Raw genomic sequence first — 23,824 nt, forward strand, 5'->3', positions numbered from 1 at the left:
TGTACTCAATACTCACGCAGGTTTCTGATGAACGTTATCAACAATTATAAAATCAACACCGCAGCAATTAAAATAATGATTGAACGACTCACCCTACCGTTGATATGGTAATTATCATAAATCTCTACACCTTATTGGATTGAAAAACCTCACACACCAACAAACTGGGATTACTCAGTGATAACTCACCTTGATTCACTTAAGCAATTACTTTAAGTCACTCTAACTTGGAACTGACTCTAGCTCACACTACCCCTCTAAAGTGTGGGTGAAAACTAAAAACTCATATGCAAAATTGCATATTCGAAGGCGTCTTTCTCACGGTCGACTTGGGGTGGTCTGCTTGTCACCCTGACTAGCTAATAAATTAGGCTCAAGTGTTTATGTTTCTCGAAATAAAAGTCTCGGGGTCTTTTCGGAGCTTTACTGACTAATTACCCTAATTATCTACATGCTAATCTATGACGAAAAGTAAAAAAACCACAAATTACCATTAAATTAAAATATAAAATAAAAAAAAAATTATGACCGCTCGGACTCCATCCTACAACTTCGGCCATCCTGCAATTCACCTCGTCCCGAGGTGACATTACTCGTCTGTCACTTCCGGGTCCTCGTCAGATGGGACAATCTCGTCTTCCCCACTTTCACTGTCGGTGTCATCTGACACTCCTCCTGGCACGCGCCATGGTCGCATCCGATCGACAGCAACTACGCGTTCGTAATTGGTCTTTTTCGAAGTTCTGTGTGACCCTTTCATGTCGGTTACGACGTAGCGATCATTAGGTAATACTGTTTTTACCACCATCGGGCCGCTGTAAGGGGGTATTAATTTTCGGCTGGTACCTGTGTTTGAAGCGACGTTCTTTTCCACCAACACTAGGTCACCCTGTTTGTAGCGCCGTGGTCGTTTTCGTCGCTTGTCAAAATTCTTTTTCTGATTATCTTGTGCCTGGGACATCTTTGCGAGTGCTTCCTCTCGAGTAGCTACTAAATCCTCTACAACGGAAGATACTTGGGTGATTTCATCGCGAAGTACGACATCAGTTCCGTTGCGCGGTACATATCCTAGTAACAATTGGGATGGTGTTTTCCGGGTGGACTTATTTGCAACGTTATTAATTGCAAACTGCACATTCCTGATGTGCTCGTCCCACCGTTCCTCCTCAAGGGTCGAAGATAAAAGGGCCGCTAAAATCGTCCGATTTAGGCGCTCAACTTGGCCGTTCGCCCTTGGCGTCGCGACTGCGTTCATCACGTGACGAATATTATTTTGTCGGCAAAATTGTTTGAAGCGTTTTGAAGTAAAACAGCTTCCTTGATCTGATATTAAAATCTTTGGTTTGCCATACGTGGCGAAAATATCACGGAAATATTCGGTTACGTATTTTACTTTGGTCGACTTGACTGCACGGAGAAAAACGAATTTTGTAAACGCGTCGATTCCGGCGATGATGTGCGTGTGACCTCGACGACTTTTGGGGAATGGTCCTAAATGATCAACATGGAACACATTTAGCGGTTCCGCGGTCTTCTTGATGGGATGAAGAAACCCTTCTTTTCTACCCGATGCGCGCTTATTGTACAAACACGCAATGCAGCAAGCGATGTATTGCTCTACGTACTTACGCATCCTAGGGAACCAATAATGCTCGCACAGTCGGGACAATGTCTTTTCCACCGCAAAATGACCGAAATCGTCGTGTGCGGCTCGCACCACCTGGTGTCTCATCCCTCTAGGGACAACCCATTGGATTCCCCGCACGGTAATGCGATACACGCGTCCATCGCGTAGGGCGTAATTTTTATAAATTTTCCGTTCTTCGTCATTTGTCGGGGGTTTCGACAAAATTTGGCGGATGCGCTTTATTTTGTCGTCGGTTAGTTGCCCCGATAGGACCCAATCCGCCTCTTCGATGTGAAGTACTTCGCCGATTTCTCCCGATTCCACCGGATTTCTGCTTAACGCATCGACATGTTTCATACGATTTCCGGGTCTGTACTTCACCTCAAATGTAAATTCTTGCAGTTGGAGCCACCATCTGGCAATGCGCGGGATTATTTGTTTTTTAACGCTCGTCGCTCGTAATGCATTACAGTCGGTCACGACGGTAAATTTTATACCGAGCAGGTAAGATCGAAATTTCTTTAAGCTTTCCACGACGGCTAGTGTCTCGAGCTCGTACGAATGATATTTTTGCTCAGTATCGGTCGTTTGCCGGCTGTAGTACGCCACTGGATGTAATCGCTCGTCGGGTTGTTTTTGCAATAAAATTCCGGCCAGCCCTAACGCACTGGCGTCGGTGTGAACTTCGGTCTCTAGCTCGGCATTAAATAATACTAACGTCGGGCGCGTCACAAGTGCCGCCTGTAATTTGCGGAACGCCTCTTCCTCTTTGTCGCCCCAATTCCAGGCAGTACTTTTCTTCGTCAGATTTGTCAAAGGTTTAGCGATCAACGCGTAATCTTTGACGAAGTGACGGAAATATCCCGTCAACCCGATGAATTGTCTAATTTGGTGTACTGATTTCGGAGCGGTATATGCCTCTATGGCTTTGGTTTTATCTTGACCGGGTTTGATTTTTCCGTCCTCGATATCAAATCCCAAAAATGTCACGGAGGTCATCAGAAACGAACACTTTTTCAAGTTAAGTGTTAATCCTTCGCTTCTGAGAATCTCGAACACTTTTTGTAGATTTTGTAACGCTTCGTTGACGTCTTTTGCGTGTAAAAGGACGTCATCCAAATACACGGCGGCGTTTTCTCGCGCTGGTTTCAAGATCTTATTCATGAATCGCTGAAACGTTCGCGGCGCATTCGTCAGTCCGAATGGCACTCTGTTGTACTCATATTGACCGAAGGGGGTAACAAATGAAGTATACTTCTTCGACTCTTCACTTAGCGGGATTTGATGGTAACCCGACCGCAAATCGAGACTCGTGAAATACACGCCACCCTGCAGCCGATCAATTTGATCGTCCACTCGAGGTAGGGGATGGTTGTCCTTAACCGTTTGTGCATTTAACTTCCGGTAATCGATGCACAATCTTTGTTCGCCATTTTTCTTTTTGACTAATAATACCGGTGAGCAGTAATTTGACTCGCTTTCTCTGACGATATTATTGTCCAAAAGCTCTTGCACAATATCTTTGACTGTGTCCTGCTCCGATCTCGCCATTCGATACGGCCGATAAGTGAAGGGTTTATCCTCGGAGAGCCTTATTTCCATTTCCGCCGATTTTGCACATCCGAGTTCATCTATCGTGAGTGCAAAACAATCTCGATAATCCATCAATAATCGAAAAAGGCGATCCCTTTCGTTCTCATTGATGGGCCCGATTTTTACCTGATCGAGCGGTAGATCGGTTGGGGGTGAGTTATTTACCCTCAAGACCATCTCAGTGGGTGGTTCTTCTTCAATGCAGGGCCAGGCCCTTGCAATTGTCTGTCCCTTTCTAAAGTTTAAATTGTTGTCCGATAGGTTGATACATGGTAAAAAGGCGGTATCATTTGCCTTGACGTGAATAATTGTACGCGGTAGACAGTATTCATGACCTTCTTGAGGTCTTATCGCAGCTTCAATGAGGACATCACCCTCATACTCGTCTCCGGAAACTGCAATATGACCGGCGTGATTTTGCGGGATGATGGTGTTTTGCGCGACTCGAAGTTTGATTTTTGATAATGCCGGTTCAGGTGTGATTTTTGACAGTGTTGATTCTGCGTCGGTTGCGATTATATTTAACGAGGTCTGGTCCTTTACGATGACAATGTGGGGCATCTCGGTGAAATTGCGACCGATTAGGACAGGTACTTCCTGGACAGAATTTGGGACCACGTGGGCCCGAACGGTTGCCGTTGCCCGATCAGCTGTTAGCTCGAAGGTCGTAGACCCTAACGTTGCAACAACCCCGTTCCCAAAAGCTTTTAGTGCGGTTTTTTGATTGGAATCGTGATCCAACCCTAATTTTTGAACCTCCGCTAAACGTATTGTGGTACATGAACTACCTAAATCTACATACGCCGTTGATTCTACACCGTTTATTAAGATTGATTTGTAATATTTTTGATTAGCCGGATCGCGCGTTTTGCTAGATAGTCATGCTACCGTCTTCGGGTCTTTGTTTTTCTTGTTACAATATTTCTCGGTGTGACCGGTACCACGACAGTAGTTGCATCGCAGCTCCGATTTCCGGCTGTTTTCCGGTGCTGGCTTCCGGCACTGTCGGCGATAGTGTCCTTCTTTTCCGCAATCGTAGCAAACCGGCACCGAAGACCGTTTCTCGTCGAATTGTCTTCCTCGGTGATGGGTTTTTGCTACCTGGGGTGCTCGTGAGAACGACGAAGTGGTCGCTGTAGCTGGTTTCGGGAGCGCTTTTGTGTCGCTGATCGTCGCGAGGTATGCGAAAAGCGATTCCGGGGTTTGGTGATTGCCTGCTCTCGCGCCCGTTTTTACAACGACGTCGTCAATGCCCCCGATTAAGCATGAAACGGCGTCGGTTCCTATGATGCGGCAAGCGTTTATGAGCGAAAGCTTTTCATAAAAGTACCGAGCGTAGCTTTCATCCCGACGTTTCTGCCGCTGCATCATTCTCGAGAGATCGTCATTGAAATCGCGAGTGGATGGGAACGCAGTCCTTAATTTTTCCTTCCATTCCGCCCAAGACATGTTTACGGAGGGTAACCCTTTGTACCACACCTCGGCGAGTCCCCGCAATTTCGCCAAAGCATAATAAATTGTGGCATCTTCCGTCCAACGGAAAATACCCCTTAACTCGTCCACCTTGCGACACCAGGCCTCGGCGCTTTGGTCGCGGTCCTCTGGGTTGAAGGGTGGTACCACCTCCTCCTTTGTGGCAAACGCGGTAGGGCGGTTGTTTGACCGCTCGAGAAAATCTGCCATCACTTCGGTGAGGCGGTCGATCGAAGAGACGGTTTGATCAGACCCGTCGGTGCTGCCTCTAACCCTTCGCGCGTTAATTGGCGATTCGCCACGAGTTTGCTTCCTCTTATTATTTCCGCTCATCTTATTAAAGAGAAACAAAACCCAAAAGTCAACAATTGTTTAAACAAAATCGCCTCCGACACCTGCCAGCTGGATTATTTCTGTCGCCAATGTTATTTTAAGTTAATGGAAAAAGCACATTTAAAATGGCAATTTATTTGGGGGTGGTTTTAAGTGGTCATAAATTTGTCAAATTTTAACATGTGGTATGAGTTAGCCTGGCCAGACATGTGGTTGTGCGTCTTTTATCCCACTTCTGAAATAAATTATGTAGGGCCATTTTTGAAACGCAAAATAACAGCTAATTTGAACACGTGCAAAATCCATCACAATGGCCTTTGATGAACCGATTTTTGTACAGAAGCGTAATTATCGCAAATTACAAACATATGCTTATCAAATATCAGGAAAATCTTTGGACCGACGGCAATTTTAGCAACTCACTACCTTACTAACTTTGAAAGTACTCAACCACTTTAAATAATCCTGTCAGGAGAGCTGGTGCCGAGGTGTCGGGGTCAGGTCATCAATTTTAGTTAAGACAACGTCTGAAAAATAAAATGGGGGTGTGAGTAATCCAGTCCATCAGAGTGAGACGTCCACAATCGCCATTTGTGAACCAATAAATGTAACAGTCGTTAATCCAAAATAATTATGCAAATCTACCATCAATAAAATATGTAATTCGAATAGAATCGGTTGAGCTCTGTCCAAGGGGTTCAAAAGGTTAACAGTCGCAGTCCTGGTCAATAGGACTCCAGGAGCATAGGGAAAACCAGGCAAAGGGTTACCCCTTTGCTCATAGATACCATCCAGCCCGCTTGTCTCTGGATCAGCAGCAATCGAGAGACCACCTCGCGGTTCTGACGTGCAATAGGCAACGCTGCCTTGTCATCCACCACTTGTCTTAGGTTGTGCAATGAGTACCCCGGTAATATCCGTCCAGCGTCTACTTCGAGACCCGCAGGTCATTCAACACCAAGCGTGCAATGGATATTATGTTCATGGTACTCGCCTATGACCAACATAAAAAGGGGGCGGTTCCGGGCAGTGCAATGATCACCTTTTTGGCCAACCTGCTCAGCTGCTAATCAAACATAGCCCTAAGCGTGCAATGGAGGCCCTCTTCATAGTGCAGGTGGTGAACAAGTCCCTATAAACCTCATGGCCGCAGCCGTATCTCAGGGGCGGTTCCGGGCAGTGCAATGAACACCTTTTTGGCTAACCTGCTCAACTGCTAATCACACATAGCCCTGAGCGTGCAATGGAAGCCCTCTTCATAGTGCAGGTGGTGAACAAGTCCCTTAACCTCATAGCCGAAGCCGTCTCACGGACCAACGAGCAAGTGCAATGATCACCTTCCAGCGCTCTCCCCACGACCTATTCTGCAACCTAGACCTGGGGGTGCAATGAACGCGGCTGCCTAGTGATCCCCCGCGTCCACAAATAAACATAAACCAGACCTGGAGGCCTCGCGACGCCGCGACCCTCCAGCGTCCCCTGTTGGGTTAATCTCGGCGTGCAATGGGCATTTTCGAGCGCCGCCCCGCCTCAAGCTTAACCGTGGATTAATTAAGGATAGACAGACTAACAAAGTTTAGCTCGACATGTCGGGGCTCAACTCAATCTTATTCATAGTTCGTCAACTCTCAATTCAATATCATTCTTATCAAATATCATCAACTTTAGTATCAACCAATTAAATAAACTATCAACTGATGAATAGCGCATTAATTCAACTTCAGTTTGATATTGTACTCAATACTCACGCAGGTTTCTGATGAACGTTATCAACAATTATAAAATCAACACCGCAGCAATTAAAATAATGATTGAACGACTCACCCTACCGTTGATATGGTAATTATCATAAATCTCTACACCTTATTGGATTGAAAAACCTCACACACCAACAAACTGGGATTACTCAGTGATAACTCACCTTGATTCACTTAAGCAATTACTTTAAGTCACTCTAACTTGGAACTGACTCTAGCTCACACTACCCCTCTAAAGTGTGGGTGAAAACTAAAAACTCATATGCAAAATTGCATATTCGAAGGCGTCTTTCTCACGGTCGACTTGGGGTGGTCTGCTTGTCACCCTGACTAGCTAATAAATTAGGCTCAAGTGTTTATGTTTCTCGAAATAAAAGTCTCGGGGTCTTTTCGGAGCTTTACTGACTAATTACCCTAATTATCTACATGCTAATCTATGACGAAAAGTAAAAAAACCACAAATTACCATTAAATTAAAATATAAAATAAAAAAAAAATTATGACCGCTCGGACTCCATCCTACAATTACATATACACTCGCTATCTAATCGCTAATTTCAATTGGGTTGTTACCGGATGTATGCTTTAATAAATTTCATACTCATGCAACGTTTCCGAAAAATCATACGATGGTGCGTTATCCAATACCTACGATACAATTCCGAAACTCATACCATTCCAATTATACAACCATAGTGGCGTGATCTAGCCTCCAGTGCAAAAAAAAACAGCGACAGATAACATTGTCGTTTCTTTTTCTGCACATGCGAATGCCACAGGTGGGACAGAGCCATCATGAGGTTACGTGGCCCCCACTTAAAATAGTGAGTTGGCGCCACGTTCTACTGCAAAATCAGTCTCTCCTTAACCTTTGGGAAGTGTAGTCGCTTTCGTGTCGAGTTCTTCGTCCACGTGACTATCGAAATCGAAAGTGCACCCTTAGGAGATTCAGTTATTTCAACGTGCTCCAACCGGCCTATTATGAATAACGTGTTTAAACAAGTCAAACGCAGTTTTGCTGTACTCTCAGCACTTTTCATAACAGGTGAGTTTGCAAATGGCAACAAGTTTTTTGTGATTTTTTTTATAAAATGCCAGCTAAAAACGTCGCCTTTAATTTAATTGCTTGTCCGAAAAATGTAAGATTTCGTAAAATTGACATCCAGTTATGGTTCGACGTGATTTTCTTTATAATTAAGCTGATTTTGAAGCGTCTGACTTTATTGATTCGCGTCAATCCAATTTTGGGAAAAACGTCATCTTTACGTTATAAATGACAGAGTCTGAGTAAGTTTATAATAACAATAAAACAAGCGGAATGATTCATGTTCAAAATAAATTTTTACATCCCCAAAGTAATAAATTATACGGATCTGAAAGTTGAAGAAAATTTTGTAAATACTACTAATAAGTTGATGAGCGCAAATTTTTCGGCGTTGCAAATATCCGCCAACAAACATTTTAAAGTGGCACCTTTAATTTAATTGCTTACTACTACTTACTATTAAGTAACTGCAAAAATTGTTATTTCTTGTCATCAAGGGAACAAGGGGTACTTAAATCTTGCTTTGTCGAAAAAAAATCGAAAACATTTCGCCAGCTCCAAAAAATAATTACGTAAAAATTAAATATTAAAATTTTGATGCTAACAATCCTTTACATCCTTTGGAAATCATTATTTTAGAATAACACTATAGAAATAATAAAACTTGGATTACTAATTATAATTAATATTTTCATATTTTTTATTTTCTTGATGTTATTATTCTTAAATAATTAATTTAATTTTAATTATAAGGAACGGTAGAAAAATTCTGAGAAAATTCGCAGGCATACATATCCTTACTAAATAGGCATTGATAGCAAACACTTCTGTGCGACTATTAGTTTTTGGTAAAAAGCAGACTCACTCTGGTTATGGTTCCGAGTGATTGCATTGATTCGCGCCAATTTAATTTAGTGAAAAACTTTACAACAAAAACCAGTCGAAATGAATTTTTACATCCTCGAGTAATAAATTACACGAATCTGAAAGTTACAGTTGAAGAAAATTAGGTAAATAATGCCACCCTGTCAGGAAATCCTGAAAGCTGAAAGTTTCCTCACTCCAAACAATTCCACTCATATTATCCCAAACTTTTTCAATATAGAGTACACGGTCGTGTTTCAATTTTTGTGTTTTTTAGCACGCTACCAATCAAAACCAAAAGAATCAATTTACTGAGGTATTATTGTAGGCTGATTTATGCCCACACGTGTTTTGATAAATTTGTGAAACAAGAAAATGCGTCAATGTTACGTGTCTTACATTTTTTCGAAGACTTGTTTACAAACACCAAAATAGAGCCGCTGAAGTCACAACGCACGTGAGGCCAAATCGGTGCAAAATCTGTTTATCACACGAGAAATTATTATATTTCCGCCTCGGAGGAACATAATTTCATCTATTGCTTTTTACTGTTGTGTGTATCCTTGACGCGTTCAAGCGATTAATCATAATGTAATCAAACGTCGATAAATACCAAATATTTTTAATTATTATTTATCACAGCCAGTAAACAACCAAACAAATTATTCCACACTTGGTTTTTTGCTTGGAAGTTGTAAATTAATTACGCTCACAAAAAGCTTATTTAAATTTTTACTATTAAAAATCTGACGTACGTTTATTCATAATAAAATGTTATCTCATTTGCAAATAGAAATTAAAATACAGCGAAATTGTTTTACAGTTGTAATTCTTATAAAAAGTGATATCTTATCCGTCCACTGAAAATTAATGATAAAATTAATTCTATTTTTGCTGACGTCCAATACCTGCTTCAGTTCATTCACTGATCTAAAGAGACAAACAACTCAATGCCTCGAATGTTCTAGAACCTAAAAGACTAAAATTTTCCTCATAATTAATCAGAAAAAAAACCGTTGAGGTCTAATTAAGAAAAAATCCACTGTTCTTTCGTAGTTTTCCAAATATTTATCTTAAAAAAAGGGTTAAACAGTAGTTTTAGTACGCTCGCTTTATGAACAGGTACGCAAAGGTGATGACCTTGGATGACGTTAAGGTGGGGAGTGAGGGGAATTGGACGAGCCCCACAATTCCTAGCATTTGATTGGTCGAAAACTATCGTACGATTCTGTCGTACGTGGTGGGATAAATTTACACATCTGTTGTATACTTTTGTAGCTTATCTAAGGTAATGGAATCGCAGTACTGATGCGTGCGTCAACAATTTTTATTGAGTAATTAAAACCAATTGATTCATTGTCATTTAATTTAATTTCGATGAGGTGTTGTTTTGAACAGAATTTGGTATGAGTTGTTTTAAAAATTGATTGAAATTATGACGCTAGTATTTGATTGTCATTGTTGCCAATGGTCCTTCATGGTCTGTTAAAAATATTTAGAACTGAAAATATTTATTGTCTTTTAGTTTGGTATTCGACTCTTTGTAACTTGTTTTAATTTTTGAAAAAAGGTAAACCGAAATGACAAAACAAAATCGTTTGGATGAGGTTAGGTCTCAACTGTATTTTGAGATGAGATCTCTCAAAACGGTACCTTGATAGATGAGGGGATTAATTTCTGATTCCAAATATGTTTCACACTCTATACTTTAAGGTTTTACTGTAACGACAACTAGCATTAAAAATTACGAGATATAGGTAGTTTTAAGAAAAACTTAGTTATGTAGTTCATTTCACGTTAAAGTGTCAAAAAATATTTGGATGTGTTATTTGAAATTTGACTATTATTGGAATCAAGAAAAAATAACAAAAAAGAATTTTTTAACTAGTAAATAAAAGTTTGTAATAATAATAAGTATGTAATAGCACTAATAGGTAATTCTTTTCGATTTTCTTGTTATCTAATTTTTTTTATTGTTTGTTATTAATTAGCGACGTTGTGACACATATAAGAAATTAGAAATATGAGTAGTTATCTATTAAAAAGTAATAAATATACGGGGTGTCTTTTAAAAAAAAGTTGACATATTATTTTGGCAAATATTTAAAGGCGTAAATTTATGATTTTATCCAATAGATTGTCAAAATCTATTTTCGACATAACCGAGTAATTTTTTTGTCTTATTTTTTATTTCTAGAAAATGTTTACTAAAAGTTTTTTCACCATATTTTTGAAACTAATTATCATGAAAATTTCTGTATTTGCTATTAAATAGTAGATTGTTATCAAATATTAATTAAATAAAAAAAATAATTGAGGTACTACCTTATTGCTATTTTGTTCCTTCTTTTTCTTCAGACATTTTTTGTTCTTGGAAGGAAGGGTTATTGATGTTGTATTTGGATCCAAAGAGTTTAGGGTAACAGTAATAAATTTGGATAGGTTTTAAGAAGTTGCGGTCAACAAAAAAAAGTTGTGGTAAATTTGTAGTAATAGTAAGAATACTAATAATAGTATAATCTCAAGTATTAAAGGCACTCACTCGCTATCGTTCGTTTGTGCTTTAAACATGATCTAATGAACAGTTAAAAACAATCGTTTCTGTGGATTTACTACTAAATTTAACTTTCATTCGTGAAACCTGGCCTTATTAGTAGGCATACTAATGTAAAATCTACTTTTTCTATGATGATGCACAATTTTTTAGTGCTTTCAGTGAAAAAGCTAAAAGTCACCTATAGCGTCCAGTGTTTGAAAAAACGAGCAGTACACATCGTGGTTTATTGGCGTATAAAAGTAACTTGATGCCCTAAAACATGTCGCCTGTTTGAACCGGTCTTAAAGCGGATTTATTGCAAGCAGCGTACGTGCTTTCAAATTTGATTTAAATCGATGAATGTGACCTTTATTTTATTAATACGTCCTTAAAACAAAGCTGGTTGGCTGTACATTGCGAATAATTTATAATAAATGACGAACATTAGAAGTTATGCAATTTTATTTCGATCACAAACGTTGCTTTGTATGTCGCAATTAAAAGATTTTAATTATCTCAGCCGTAAAACAACACGTGCTCGTGAAACGTTGACATCCCCAGCTTGTTTTAATTTCATTTTTTAGCATAAGGGCAAACTAGATTTGGAAAGCACTGACATTGGAGGCAGTTGAGTGATTGGAAAATAAAGTCTTGGCTTTGTGAGTTTAATGTGAGGACATTAATTTAAAGATGTGTTGGTGCACCGTAGGTGTCGTGACTTAAATGCAATGTTGCAAAACTGCCACACTGTATCTATCAAAAATGGAATAAGATAAGTATGAAGAGCTAAAAAAAGTTTGATCTATCCCTAAAAATATTTACTCGTAAGACAGGCTTTAGAGTACACTGAATGCAAGTGCAAGTCTAGATCGGTTTATTTATATGTTGAGGTGACTTAAAGTGTTCACAAATACGTGCCAAATAATTAATGATCTAATTACATTAAATGCCTCCAACTCGCAATTCTTTAAATTATCGAATTCCGTTGGTGTAGCCTAAAACAGGGTGCTTAAATAATTAATCGAATTATATTCCTCTTTCACACATGTGGATTTGGTCATATTTTAGCGTATAACATAATTTAAGTGTGGCTTTCGGTGTCTACATATTTATTGAATATTATACTATAAACTTGAAAGGAAGACTGAATTATTGAAAGTCTCCGCATTAGGGGATGTTCCGCCGGGAAACACCGAAAGGTAAGTGGAAAATTTGACTGGCGCGTGGCTGCTTTCACCCCTTTACGGCAATTTCTTCATACTATGATTAGAAAGCACCTGCTATCGGAATCTGCTCGTTCAATTTCCGCTCTTTCGTATTCAGGAACTCCAGAACTTGTTTGGATTTTATTACAATTTCTATTTGAAGTTACGGCTTTTTTATGCTGTTATTGTAATGTGATTTGTGGAACGATGGGTTTTTTGCCAACTATAATAATGCTCAACGAGAAAAAATCAAATGCAGGAGACCTTTTTCCACCCAATTCTAACCAGAATTTAAAATAATCGCTCTAAAAAATTTCATTATCAAATTGACAAATGGTATGTTACAAAATTACAGTTACAAATTTATCGATCGATTTATTAATTTTACAACAGTCGAAAACACTTGACATCCAAGTTATTGTGAGGTTACTATCACTACTTTAGGCCTTTTTCTTTGTCAGGAGAGCTAGGAATATTTTTTAAAATGTGATTTCTTAAATCAATTTTGAAAATTTTTACAAGAATCAAACTCGGTGAGAAGATTATTTGACTGCTAAAATGTCATTAGACAAGATCACTATCTAATGTTTTTTTCTTTTTCAAACAAACTGTAATTTATTCAAAATTTGTATTTATTTTTAGAGTGTGAATGTTTAAGTGATGTCAATAGAAAGCACTTTTGACTGCTAAAAATCGTAAGAAAACAATGTTTCTGGATTTTTTCTTTTCGAAACAAACTCAGAACAACTTATTTTTTAATAAAATTTTAAAATTCTCACATAAACAATACTCACTAAATGGAAGAGAATTGAATTCTCTTTGGTAACTTTCAGGATGTTTTATTATGTATTTTTAACATTGCTGGAAATTACTTACAGCTTTTTTGCATAGTTTGCTAAAAATATTTTTATTAAATAAATAAATATTATTATTATTATTATTATTATTATTATTAAATAATAATAATTATTATACAGGGTGCTCAAAAACTGGTAGATGTGTAGATTACGGGAAAAATTTTGAAAAAATTCCTAAAGTCGTATTTTAAAAAATCTGTAGTTATAAACTTATTTTGTTAACTTCTTCAGTTTTTATTATTCTTTAATGTTTTTATGTTTCACACCAAGTAATACCAAGTAATCGTTCCCTAACAAAACGATGAATAATTATTTTTAAATTTACTATCAGACTTTAGCAGTTTTTTAAATTAAAAAAAAATAAAATTCATCAAAAAAATCACAAATTGTAGATGTGCCAACACTGGGCATTATTTCCTAGGAAACCTTTTCAAAAATAATTTATTTCTATTGTTCATCAAATTCTGTTGAGATCACGACTGTTAGACAACGTTGCCACAATTCATTTATTGAAAATTCGTTATTTATCAATAATTTTAATACAAATTCTCTACCACACACCATAGAGTTGGTGCGCCGGTTTTTGAGCACCCGGTATTATTATTAAATTATTAAATAAAGTTATGTCCAAAATTTTGTTTATAGATAATTTTTGTTAATACAAAATAAATTTATCCAATTTAGGTTTGATAACAAGGATTTCTACGAAATCAGCTAGAGCTAATAAATCAGCAAAAATGTCAGCAAAAAATTACTATAATTTGAAAACTATTAAACATAAGTTTAGGGAATGTTAATACAGATTAACAATTTAGTTGAATAAAGATTAGGTCGTTTTATTAAAAAAAACAGGTATGCGTTTTTAAAGTTCTACAAACATAACCTTAAAAATTAGGAGTTTGCTAACTCTTTTTGACATTTAAATCACAAAAATGAAGTCGTAAACTACATCGTTCAAATACCCAAATACAATTTCAAATTCTTAAAAAATGGCAGAGTTACCAATTTTTCAAGTGAAATCCGGCCACATCCGGTCCATTTTAACTGTTAACACTAAATTTAAAAAATTCAATAACTTTAAGCCTTTCTATCAAGTGGGCAAATTACTTGAGAACGTGTGTCCTGTGTCGTGTATTAGTTCAGCCTGCTGTCAAAATTCAAATTGAAATTTCCTTAAACGTAAACTGTAAGTTGCTGTGAATTTTTGACACTCGAACGCTACACGATTTGTAAATGGTGTCTATTGGACAAAACTGGATTCAAACAATAATTTACTTTGTTAATTTTTTTGACATTTTTCCGCAAACATACGTCTCATTTCAGTTCATAGTAGAATTGCAACAGCGAATTTGAATTTTACGGAGTGAAAAATAAAGCACAAATTGAGAGTTTCTATAAAAGAAAAGAATTCTGTGTTAAACTAAACCCCAGTGACACATTTTGAGCTAAGAAAATCCACCAGAAACTTTCAGTTTGTGCTCCATTTCACTCCAAAAAATACAAATGCGCTGTTGCAAAATTCTACTATGAACTAAAATGGGATATATTAGCTGTCTCAAAACTATAAAAACGCCAACGTCGCATTTTACCGAATATTTTTTTTAAAATAAGATTGATAACATTTTAAAATGGTTATTAATGATTAGATCTCTCATTTAAACTATAAATTACATTAGCTGTTAATTGTTTGAAGTGCATGAATAAATTATAATAGCTAATTTTGAGAGAAAATATGATGTTGGCGTTTTTATAGTTTTGAGACAGCTAATATGTCCTGTAATTTCTAAGCCTACTTGATAGAAGGACTTTTGATCGCTTTGTAGTTAACAAACAATTTGAACAATATCAAACCATCAAATTGTGGCCCATTTAATCCTCCATCGTTTATCTTGTTAATAATTTATTCTTTTACTCAACTAGAAATATTTACATTAAATCAGACAATGAAAATAAATTAAAGGTTCAGATTGGCGGAAACGGAAATTAGCGGTATCTAACTTACGAGTATACTTTACTATTGAAAAGCCGTATTTCACAAGTGACAAAGAAACTAGGGATGACAACTGTGATGGATGATACCTTTCTAAATTGAGTAACTACAGCATGTAATTTTGTGATTGAAGATGAAAAGTTTAAAGAACGGGAAACGCAAATAACATTATTTTAAGTTGAAAGATAGTTTTGTTGGTTTGATACGAGGGTAATGTCTCGTACGAAGCAGTAAGGGAGCGAAGAAATGGAGAAAGCAAGTATTAATTTAGATACGAGGTGGTGGAAGATGTTGGTGTTAAGAAAGGAGATGTAGCTAAAAAAGTGTTATGATATAATTGCCATTCGTGTCTGTAAAAGCAGTGAAATATTCGAGAAGGACATCGGTCACGGATGTTATCGACGTTTTTGTTTTTGTAGTGTTTATATCAATACTTGAAACCATGTTTCCGTTTGGGAATTGAAAGTGTAATGTAGGTTGGCGGGGTTGGGGGCAACAGGGACCAATTTGTTGCAACAAGCTACTAGACGTACTGGTGTTGTTGCGGATATAAGTTTATCTAAGAGAACCCAATTATATTTATAATTAAAGACATTGTCTTTGGCGCTAATTTCGCAGATGAGTGTACCCCGGCATGACGCATGCCGTAATCCGTTGTCACTGTATCCGCCTAAAAACGGAGAACTACTTGACACATAAACATGTATCTTAATAACACTAGAATTAATTAGTTGGAGGAGCTCAGCTCGGAATTAAACAAAACTCGTCTGACTGCCATTAATTCCAAGACTCAAACAATGAGAAAAAAGTCGACGAAAGGAGCGCTTTGATTCGAACACTTGTAACGAATCTTTTGACATTCATATTAAGTCCCTTTCTTGGATCCGATTACTGAACGTAATCCCTGGAGGTGGTTGTGAAGTTTTCAAAACTCTTTCAATGCACACAATCCGGCGACTTAGCGAGCGGAAGTCGAACCGACAACCACAAAAGTGACGAAATTTTCAATGGCGCATTACTCCATATTGAATTAACACGCGGATGTGAAAAATGGCGGATGCGCCGGGACATTAAATCAAAACACGACACGTCATTATAGGTTTCTGAAAGTTTGTTCATATTTTAGTAATTATTATAATTATTACTATGTACTATGTGTCTAGATACTCTATAAATTGGAGGTTAATTCAAGTTTGAAAAATAACGGGTGGACAAAAATATGAATTTTGTGCGGTATTACTTGTCGTTTAATTTGTATAAATTATTATTATTATTGGGTATTTTATAAGTTTTAGTAAATACTACGCAGCTATACATGTTTGCCTGGCAGGTACTTGTAAATTTTAAAAACCCGATACCATTGAAAAAAATTTTTTATAACGATTTTTATAACGATAAGGTAAATGATTTGGAAACGAAAAGACATAGATCTATGATAGTTTAAACAGAGTTCTGTTATTTTGTCACGCAGAATCTAATTATGCAAAAATATGTAGGGTGTTTTATTAAAAAAATGTATAACTTTGGTTCAACGGCCTGTGTAAAAAAATATTTTGTGTACTTTAAGTAGATTTATCGCATAAATGAAAACGGCAGGGCAATATTTCAAATATCAAAAAAGTTATAGACCGATTACATAATCCTGGGTAAGTTTTCCAAGGTTTGATTAAATTAATGATAAACTGAAATATAACTAGCAAATTTTTACTAGAATTGTTATTTGTTATTTAGCAAATACTATTGTTTCTTAACCCTTCATTAGTGTGATGGGGTATGACATACCTTAAAAAATTTCATTGCTTATTATTTTTCAATTGATTGGTCTTGAATGTTGAGTATAGCCTGTTTTTTAACTAAAGAACCACCAACACCGCAATTTACGACAAAATACACTTGGCACCATGCTAATTTATTAAAGTTTGAGTTGGTGAATTTTATTTTATACAGTTAATTTACCTGAATATGTCATTAACTATCAGCAGGAGCTTCAAATTTAAATTTGGAAAATTTTACATTAGCTGTGTCAAAAAATGCAAAAAAAACGCGAAATTTGCTGAATGCGCGAATGAGAGACGCTGTTTTACGATGCCACAAAGTAACGAGTGAAATGAATTTACGACTAAATGACCGACAAATGCAGGAAAACTTATTCAACATCTTCTCGGTAATTTTTTGGATAAAATAATTACTTCTTGCTTATTTAGTAATAAAAATTACTCAGGTGTCTCGTTCTACTATAATGAGAATATTAAATACTGATAACGATAAGGGACTTTGTCCTAAAAGCATGGGCAGAAGAAAAAAAATCTGCCTTTGAAGACCATTTCTTTAAAGAAGAGCTGGCTCGTAAATTTACGAATTTAAAAAACGTGGTGAATATAACTCTAATAACTGCAGAATTGAGCAAAATGCGTCTTCACTTTTTTCCGTTGTTGTTTGTTCTTTCTTGTTCATCAGGTTTTATTGTTAATTTCACCTAATACTGTAAATGTTTACCTTAATAATATTACTTTAATAAATATAATAATCATCGATGAGTTCCATAACTTGTACTCAAGCAAGGCAAGGGCCGAAATGTAAACACTTAACATAACCTCAAACTTATTTTACCTCAAGTTAAATTTCACACCATCTTGTCAGGTGTATTTTGTGGTAAATTGCGGTGTTGGTGATTTTTTAGTTAAAAAACAGGGTATACCTTCGAAAGACAAAGTAATTTAACTTATCAATTTGAAACAGATTTCAATCTCTTTAGAAAATACAGTGGTTACACATGTGAAAATTTTTCGTGATTCAAATGGTTGCACTTTTTTGTCTTTGATTATATTTTTATGGAGTTTTTCATTCGATGGTTTCATCTTATGCTCTTACAACGTTTTGTTTGTACCTTTTTATTAGAAAGTAGGAATTTTTATTGATATTTTTTATGTACATCTAACATTGAATGAAGAAATAGATAACGTATTTATATTCTTTTTATAAATTATTTGACTTTTGCAACTTATTTTTAATTTTTTTGAGATAATAGGTAAATTCTTATTTAATTTTAAGTAAAGAACAAATTGGATGTTATCCCCATCACACTAAACTCGCCACAAGTTCCCAGAACACTAACGAAGGGTTAAGTTTATACGAATAAGATTCCCCTATACAGCGTGCTCAAAAATTGGCGCACCAACTCAATGGTGTGTGGTAGAGAACTGGTTACATATAAAAGTAAAAATAGTAAAAAAATTCTTTGTATTAAAGTTATTGATAAATAATGGATTTTAGATAAATAATATGTGGCAACGTTATCTAACAGTCATGATCGCAATAGAATTTGAGCGACAATAAAAATTAATTATTTTTGAAACGGTTTCCTAGGAAATAATTCCCAGTGTTGACACAACTACACATTGTGATTTTTTGGATGAATTTTAATTTTTTTAAATTAAAAAAACTGCAAAAATCTGATAGTAGATTTATAAATAATTATTCATCGTTTTGTTACGGAACGATTACCTGGTATGAAACATAAATACATAAAAAAATAATGAAAATTAAAGAAGTTAATACAATAAGTTTGTAGCTCCAGATTTTTTAAAATATGACTTTAGGAATTTTTTCAACATTTTTCCCATAATGTGCACTTGCTTCTTAATAACGTACCACTTAGTGCGCCAGTTTTTGAGCACCCTCTATAGTCTGTTGGTGAAGGATACAAAAAAAATACATATTTGTCTTTATTTATAGGTAGTAATTGCTAAACACTAACATATTTTCTGTAAAGCTAGATATAAAAATGTAGTTGTTGGTGAAATTTATTATTAGCATTATTAACTTACAAACTATAATTTTGGTGAGAGAATTAGTTATAAATAACATACTAATTATACATAATATACTCAAATATTTCCCGGAGCCATGTTATACTGAATAATTTGATCAAGTGGAAGAATTGTAGAACTATAGAAACTCAAGTGGGCCACTTCATCGCTCCCTTAAATTGCAAATAAGCCTGTATCGCTCGGGTTATGTCGAGTCTTAACTTTAACAGAAATGTTTGCTCCGTTAACCGAATTCCTCGAATTACACCAATGATTTGAAACTTTGTTATGTTGCAATCAGTGAGATTTGAAATGAAAATCGCTGATATGACGTCACGTAGTGGGTTTACCGCTTCTCTACCGCGTTATGTCACTTGGAATGCTTCAATTTATTACACAAGAGCTGGAGCTTTGAATTCGGCCATTTCTCGTTAATCTGACTGTTAACTTACATCGGTCCATACATAACCCCAACGACATATCCTGGGAATTTAATTATAAAAGCCAATCGAAAATCATAATTGGATTAGACAATATCCATACCACACGATTCACCTGGAAGCAAACATTTGCTTATGACATTGATCCAAAGTAACTTCACGTTCTGGACTATTTTTATTAATCCGTGTTATTAATTGTGAAATTGCGATATTCTGGAGCAACTTTTCTAAGGCTTGGAAACGTGACGAGACTAGGCTTTTTTATTCGTCTTTCAGTACTTGCAGGAATATGAAAGGGTTAACCTCAAATATAAAACATATCAAGACCACTCGGTGCCGTTGTTATTAACTTTAAACCCTGCAATATGTTTCACTTGAAGCCCTGCATTGACTCCATAAAATTGAACGGTCACTTTCAATCTTTTTCCTCTGAGCAATCAGATTTAATCGTGGGGTTCTTAATCAAAAAGCCACATCTATGCGCAGTGTTATTTTACTGCACATAATCGTGCAGAATGGAAGGCTAGTCTCAGAGCCTAATTGCGATTCTTATCACTTATTCGCTATTGTATTAGGCAAATTATTTTTGACCAAATAGAAATGTGTTATTTATTGATTACAGAAAGGTAATTGTCCAATCAGCAAAAAATAGTATACTATAAACAACAAACAATAATTTTGTGGTTGATGTTGACAACAGCAACGTGACTATATGCATTCATTATTTTATTGATTAACACTAATGAATAATTTTGTCCAAAAATTAAAATCTAAAAATTTAATTGTTGCTTTATGGGACTCTTGAGTCCGTAAAAAACGTTTTACGATACACATCTCTTTCATGTCAGCAATGTGCTCAATTTGCATCTAAAACTTTCTCGTGAGGTAAAATTTTCGTGACTCCTGGCGGACCGTTAACACACATTATCATTTTTGAATTCCCTACTAATTGGGTTCCTACTACCGAATTTCCATCATTCCACGTTTTTCTTACAGTAACGTGAGTTTTGGACGGAACTATGGAACACCTGTATTAACATTTCCATCATAGCAAGAATTGGAATAAATATCACAGAAGCCAATTTTTGTTGTCATGCATTCTAGTTGTTTGTACGAACTAAAGATAAAAGTTTTCATATATTGGCAATTTTAGAAATTAATTAAAAATATGGTGCATTGTTTTATTCCGGTTCATATCGGCGCATTGTTGAGAATTTCCATATCTGTAAAGAAACCGCAGCTTTTATGCATGGTGGCTCTGTTAAGTCGTTCATCTAGATAATGTCTATTATATTTCCAGATGTTTATGATTTTGTCAAAATTTGTGCAAGCTTTAGGCATATCTCCGCTCGTCAAGATCCTGTTCGCATGTAACAAGAAAACGATTTAAGTTGTTTTATTTGCGATGCAAATAGCAGTTTCCTATTTCCATTCTGCGTCAAGTAAAAATATTCTGCTTTTAGTTGAAAACTCGTCGATTTTGCTTCCTCCTAATAAACACGTTCTTGTTTGATATAATTGATATCAAATTGATATACAACTCGAGCATAATTCACAAATTTTATTGTGTTAGTTCCGGTGCAATCCCCATTCACTTTGCTTACGTTAAATCAAATTAAACAAGTGTGCGTGCAGTTTAAAGTTTTAATTAATTTAATTCATTATAAATGCCGGAGCGAAACTCGCTAACAATTCCGAATGATTTAAGGGCGTGTGGTGTTTTTCACTACGCAAACACGTTTCTTTTCGGTGGGGTTTCATTTCACGAAGGCGCCAAAACACCAAAATTCCGATGCATATATTACTGGTATTTTTCATTCAAGAGTTAATGCTTTGACCCTCCTTCGGGTTCTATATGAACAGCACCTGAACTTCTTTCAATGTGTGTGGGTTTATGTATAAAAATTTGCAAATCTTGTTCTCTGCGCTCACTCGTTTTGGCAAACATTATGCTCGTTCGTCTTTCATAACAGATTACGTAAAAAATATAAAATGTAACCATTTTCGAATAATGTAATGTACCAATTTGGAAATTTTGTAGTTTTCATTCAATAGATGATAATAATGCTGTGGGTCTCTTTCGTCCTTTAGGAGCTCGCAGAAGTGCATCGGTCAGGAGTATAGTCTCTGATCGTCCATCAAATGGACACATATGCCCCCAAAGTGCAGCTCATCATTCACTGCACCGCGATATTATTCACCGGAGACCGAAACCTAGCCAGAGGTCCCACAGTGCCATAATCGACCGGTAACTTCATATAACTAATTAATTAAATCATTATTGCGATTTTCACCGAACGGTACTAATGCGTCACAAATCCTGCACAAACACAACGAAATTATTGCAGATTTGTACTCTGGCATACACATATTATTCTAAAGCGGGAAGTTGATATTTCGAGCGAATATTTACATATAGATAACGAGAGATGTTGACAGGGAAAAATTCACGCGTCCTAAGGAAAATGGAAAAGCAGGAATATGAGAAAAGGGAATCTTAATAATTGCAACAACAATAATTTGTAATGGTAAGCACAAAGCGTTTTTTTAACCGTGTAACAGCACAAGCAAATGTAGCTAATGTGCTATTTTTGCAACTGTCATTGATAAAATTTGTTTTGTAAGGTTTTAAGTAAAGTCAATAAATTTGATAGAAATGTTGTGTTTGCACGAATTTACTTGACGGTTACTTATCATTTTCAAATATTTATTTGAAGTGTTTAAAGTCGATTTCTTAAAGAGTTTTTGTAAGAATTCTTTATAACCAAAATCTGTTAACCAAAAACGTGAGAAAACCTTCAAATCACTTAAAGCACCGTATAGATGGATAGATGTTCAGCAGTTATTTAAGTAAAAATCAATTTAAAACCTGGTGTTGAGCAGGGTTTTGTTGTAAATAATGCAATATTTTGAAAACTAATTACTAATTTTGTGAAAATTAACTGAAAATATTGTTCGATTATTAATATAAATAGAAAAGTAAACACTCACTGATAATTTACATTTTTGCATAACGTGTTTCGTGATTATAGTTTTTTAAATCAAAATGTATCTCGTTGTTGCTAATTGAATAATTAATATTTTTTATTTTAAACTCGATTGCATTGTACTTGTCATAGGTATTGAGGGTTTTCATTATTAGATACGATTTTTAAATTAATATACAATGATTTCAATAGGTAGTCTGATGTGTCCTGAATAATAGTCTGAATTTTGTAAAACACGTCATACAAATTTGCATGAGTGGATTCGTTACAACAAATTAAAGGTAGTCATTGAATACATCACGAGCGTATTTGGTTCTAAATAGAATTTCAATGAATGCAACACACACATTTTTTCCTTTTCTCATTTTCCTCTATTAAATTATACAGTACGCTAGCAAAATTTATTCCGTTCAATATTATTTGTTAAAAGGAAATAAAATTAAAATAATTATTGTGATATTTAATTTTCAAGTAGCGCAACTGAAATTCATGGTGATTCAAAATGTGTCGGAACAGTTTTAGAAATGTCTACCATTTCTGCTAACTAAATTCAACATTAACATGATTTGGAGTGCCAAAAACTTCAGACAAAAATACCTATAATCTTTGAAGGGCTCAAACAATTTTTTGTCACAGAGAAGTTTTTGTCACTACATAAGAGATGGTCCAAGACTTTCGAATCAGCCTGTATATCCGCTACTTCTAATAAAAAAAGATTAGATAAGATCCATATAATTTCATTTCCGCTGCTTTCCAACCACTTCATTATTTCGTCGAGATGTCGCAAACGGTCGAGTGGAGCTCTTTTCAAATCCCATCCCTTTTGCATCGCCTACATATAATTAGGGGAAAATTTTAATCGCATCACGTCGCTTAATTCTGTCTTTTTGGATCATATCGCTGGGAAATTGTCCAAACGATCGCACCAGAATAGTCGCTTCCAGTCGGTGTCTCACTGGGCACACACAATTGTCGCCTTAATTGATTAACAATTCTCTAATAACCGTGCGACGCTATCTGGATACAGAATTCCATCATGTGTTAACAATGTCCTTCTTGTCGCAACGCGATTCCGACCAATTGAAACGTCTTCCATCCACTTTTGAACTATTAAGTTTAATTGTTGTTTTCAAACTTTGCATAGAGTGAGTCGACTTCAACGATAGTAATAAATTTTATGTCGACCGTTTGTATTATACACTTGCTGACTTGGAAGAGATAGGTGACGAATTGTAAAAGGTTTTTTAAGAACTATCTGTTGAGGCTCAATTTTCGTGGCTCCTAGCGGCTCGTTCTTGGACCCAATTT

General features: G+C 36.0%; 2 protein-coding genes across 3 annotated transcripts in view; one reads left to right on the forward strand and one right to left on the reverse strand.

Annotated features, from left to right (window-relative positions):
• Positions 1-4,099: 4,099 nt before the first annotated feature.
• On the reverse strand, positions 4,100-7,301 carry LOC135266525 (uncharacterized). The gene is made up of 2 exons (XM_064357477.1): positions 6,948-7,301; positions 4,100-5,553 (listed from the first exon to the last, which is right to left on the reverse strand). Exon 2 carries the CDS (start codon positions 5,024-5,026, stop codon positions 4,100-4,102), a length of 927 nt encoding a protein of 308 aa, XP_064213547.1. The 5' UTR covers positions 5,027-5,553; positions 6,948-7,301.
• Positions 7,302-7,616: 315 nt separating this feature from the next.
• LOC100141683 (uncharacterized) overlaps positions 7,617-23,824 on the forward strand; it is a 35,933-nt gene continuing 19,725 nt past the window's right edge. The window contains exon 1 of one of the 2 annotated variants that reach the window (XM_001809187.4): positions 7,617-7,828. In XM_001809187.4, coding sequence (XP_001809239.1) covers positions 7,765-7,828 — 64 coding nt within the window. In that variant the 5' untranslated portion in view covers positions 7,617-7,764. The remainder of the gene's footprint in view (positions 7,829-23,824) is intronic. The other variant, XM_015982446.2, reaches the window with a different exon arrangement.

The sequence above is a fragment of the Tribolium castaneum genome, chromosome 6, assembly GCF_031307605.1.
Source record: "Tribolium castaneum strain GA2 chromosome 6, icTriCast1.1, whole genome shotgun sequence".
NCBI lineage: Eukaryota > Metazoa > Arthropoda > Insecta > Coleoptera > Tenebrionidae > Tribolium > Tribolium castaneum.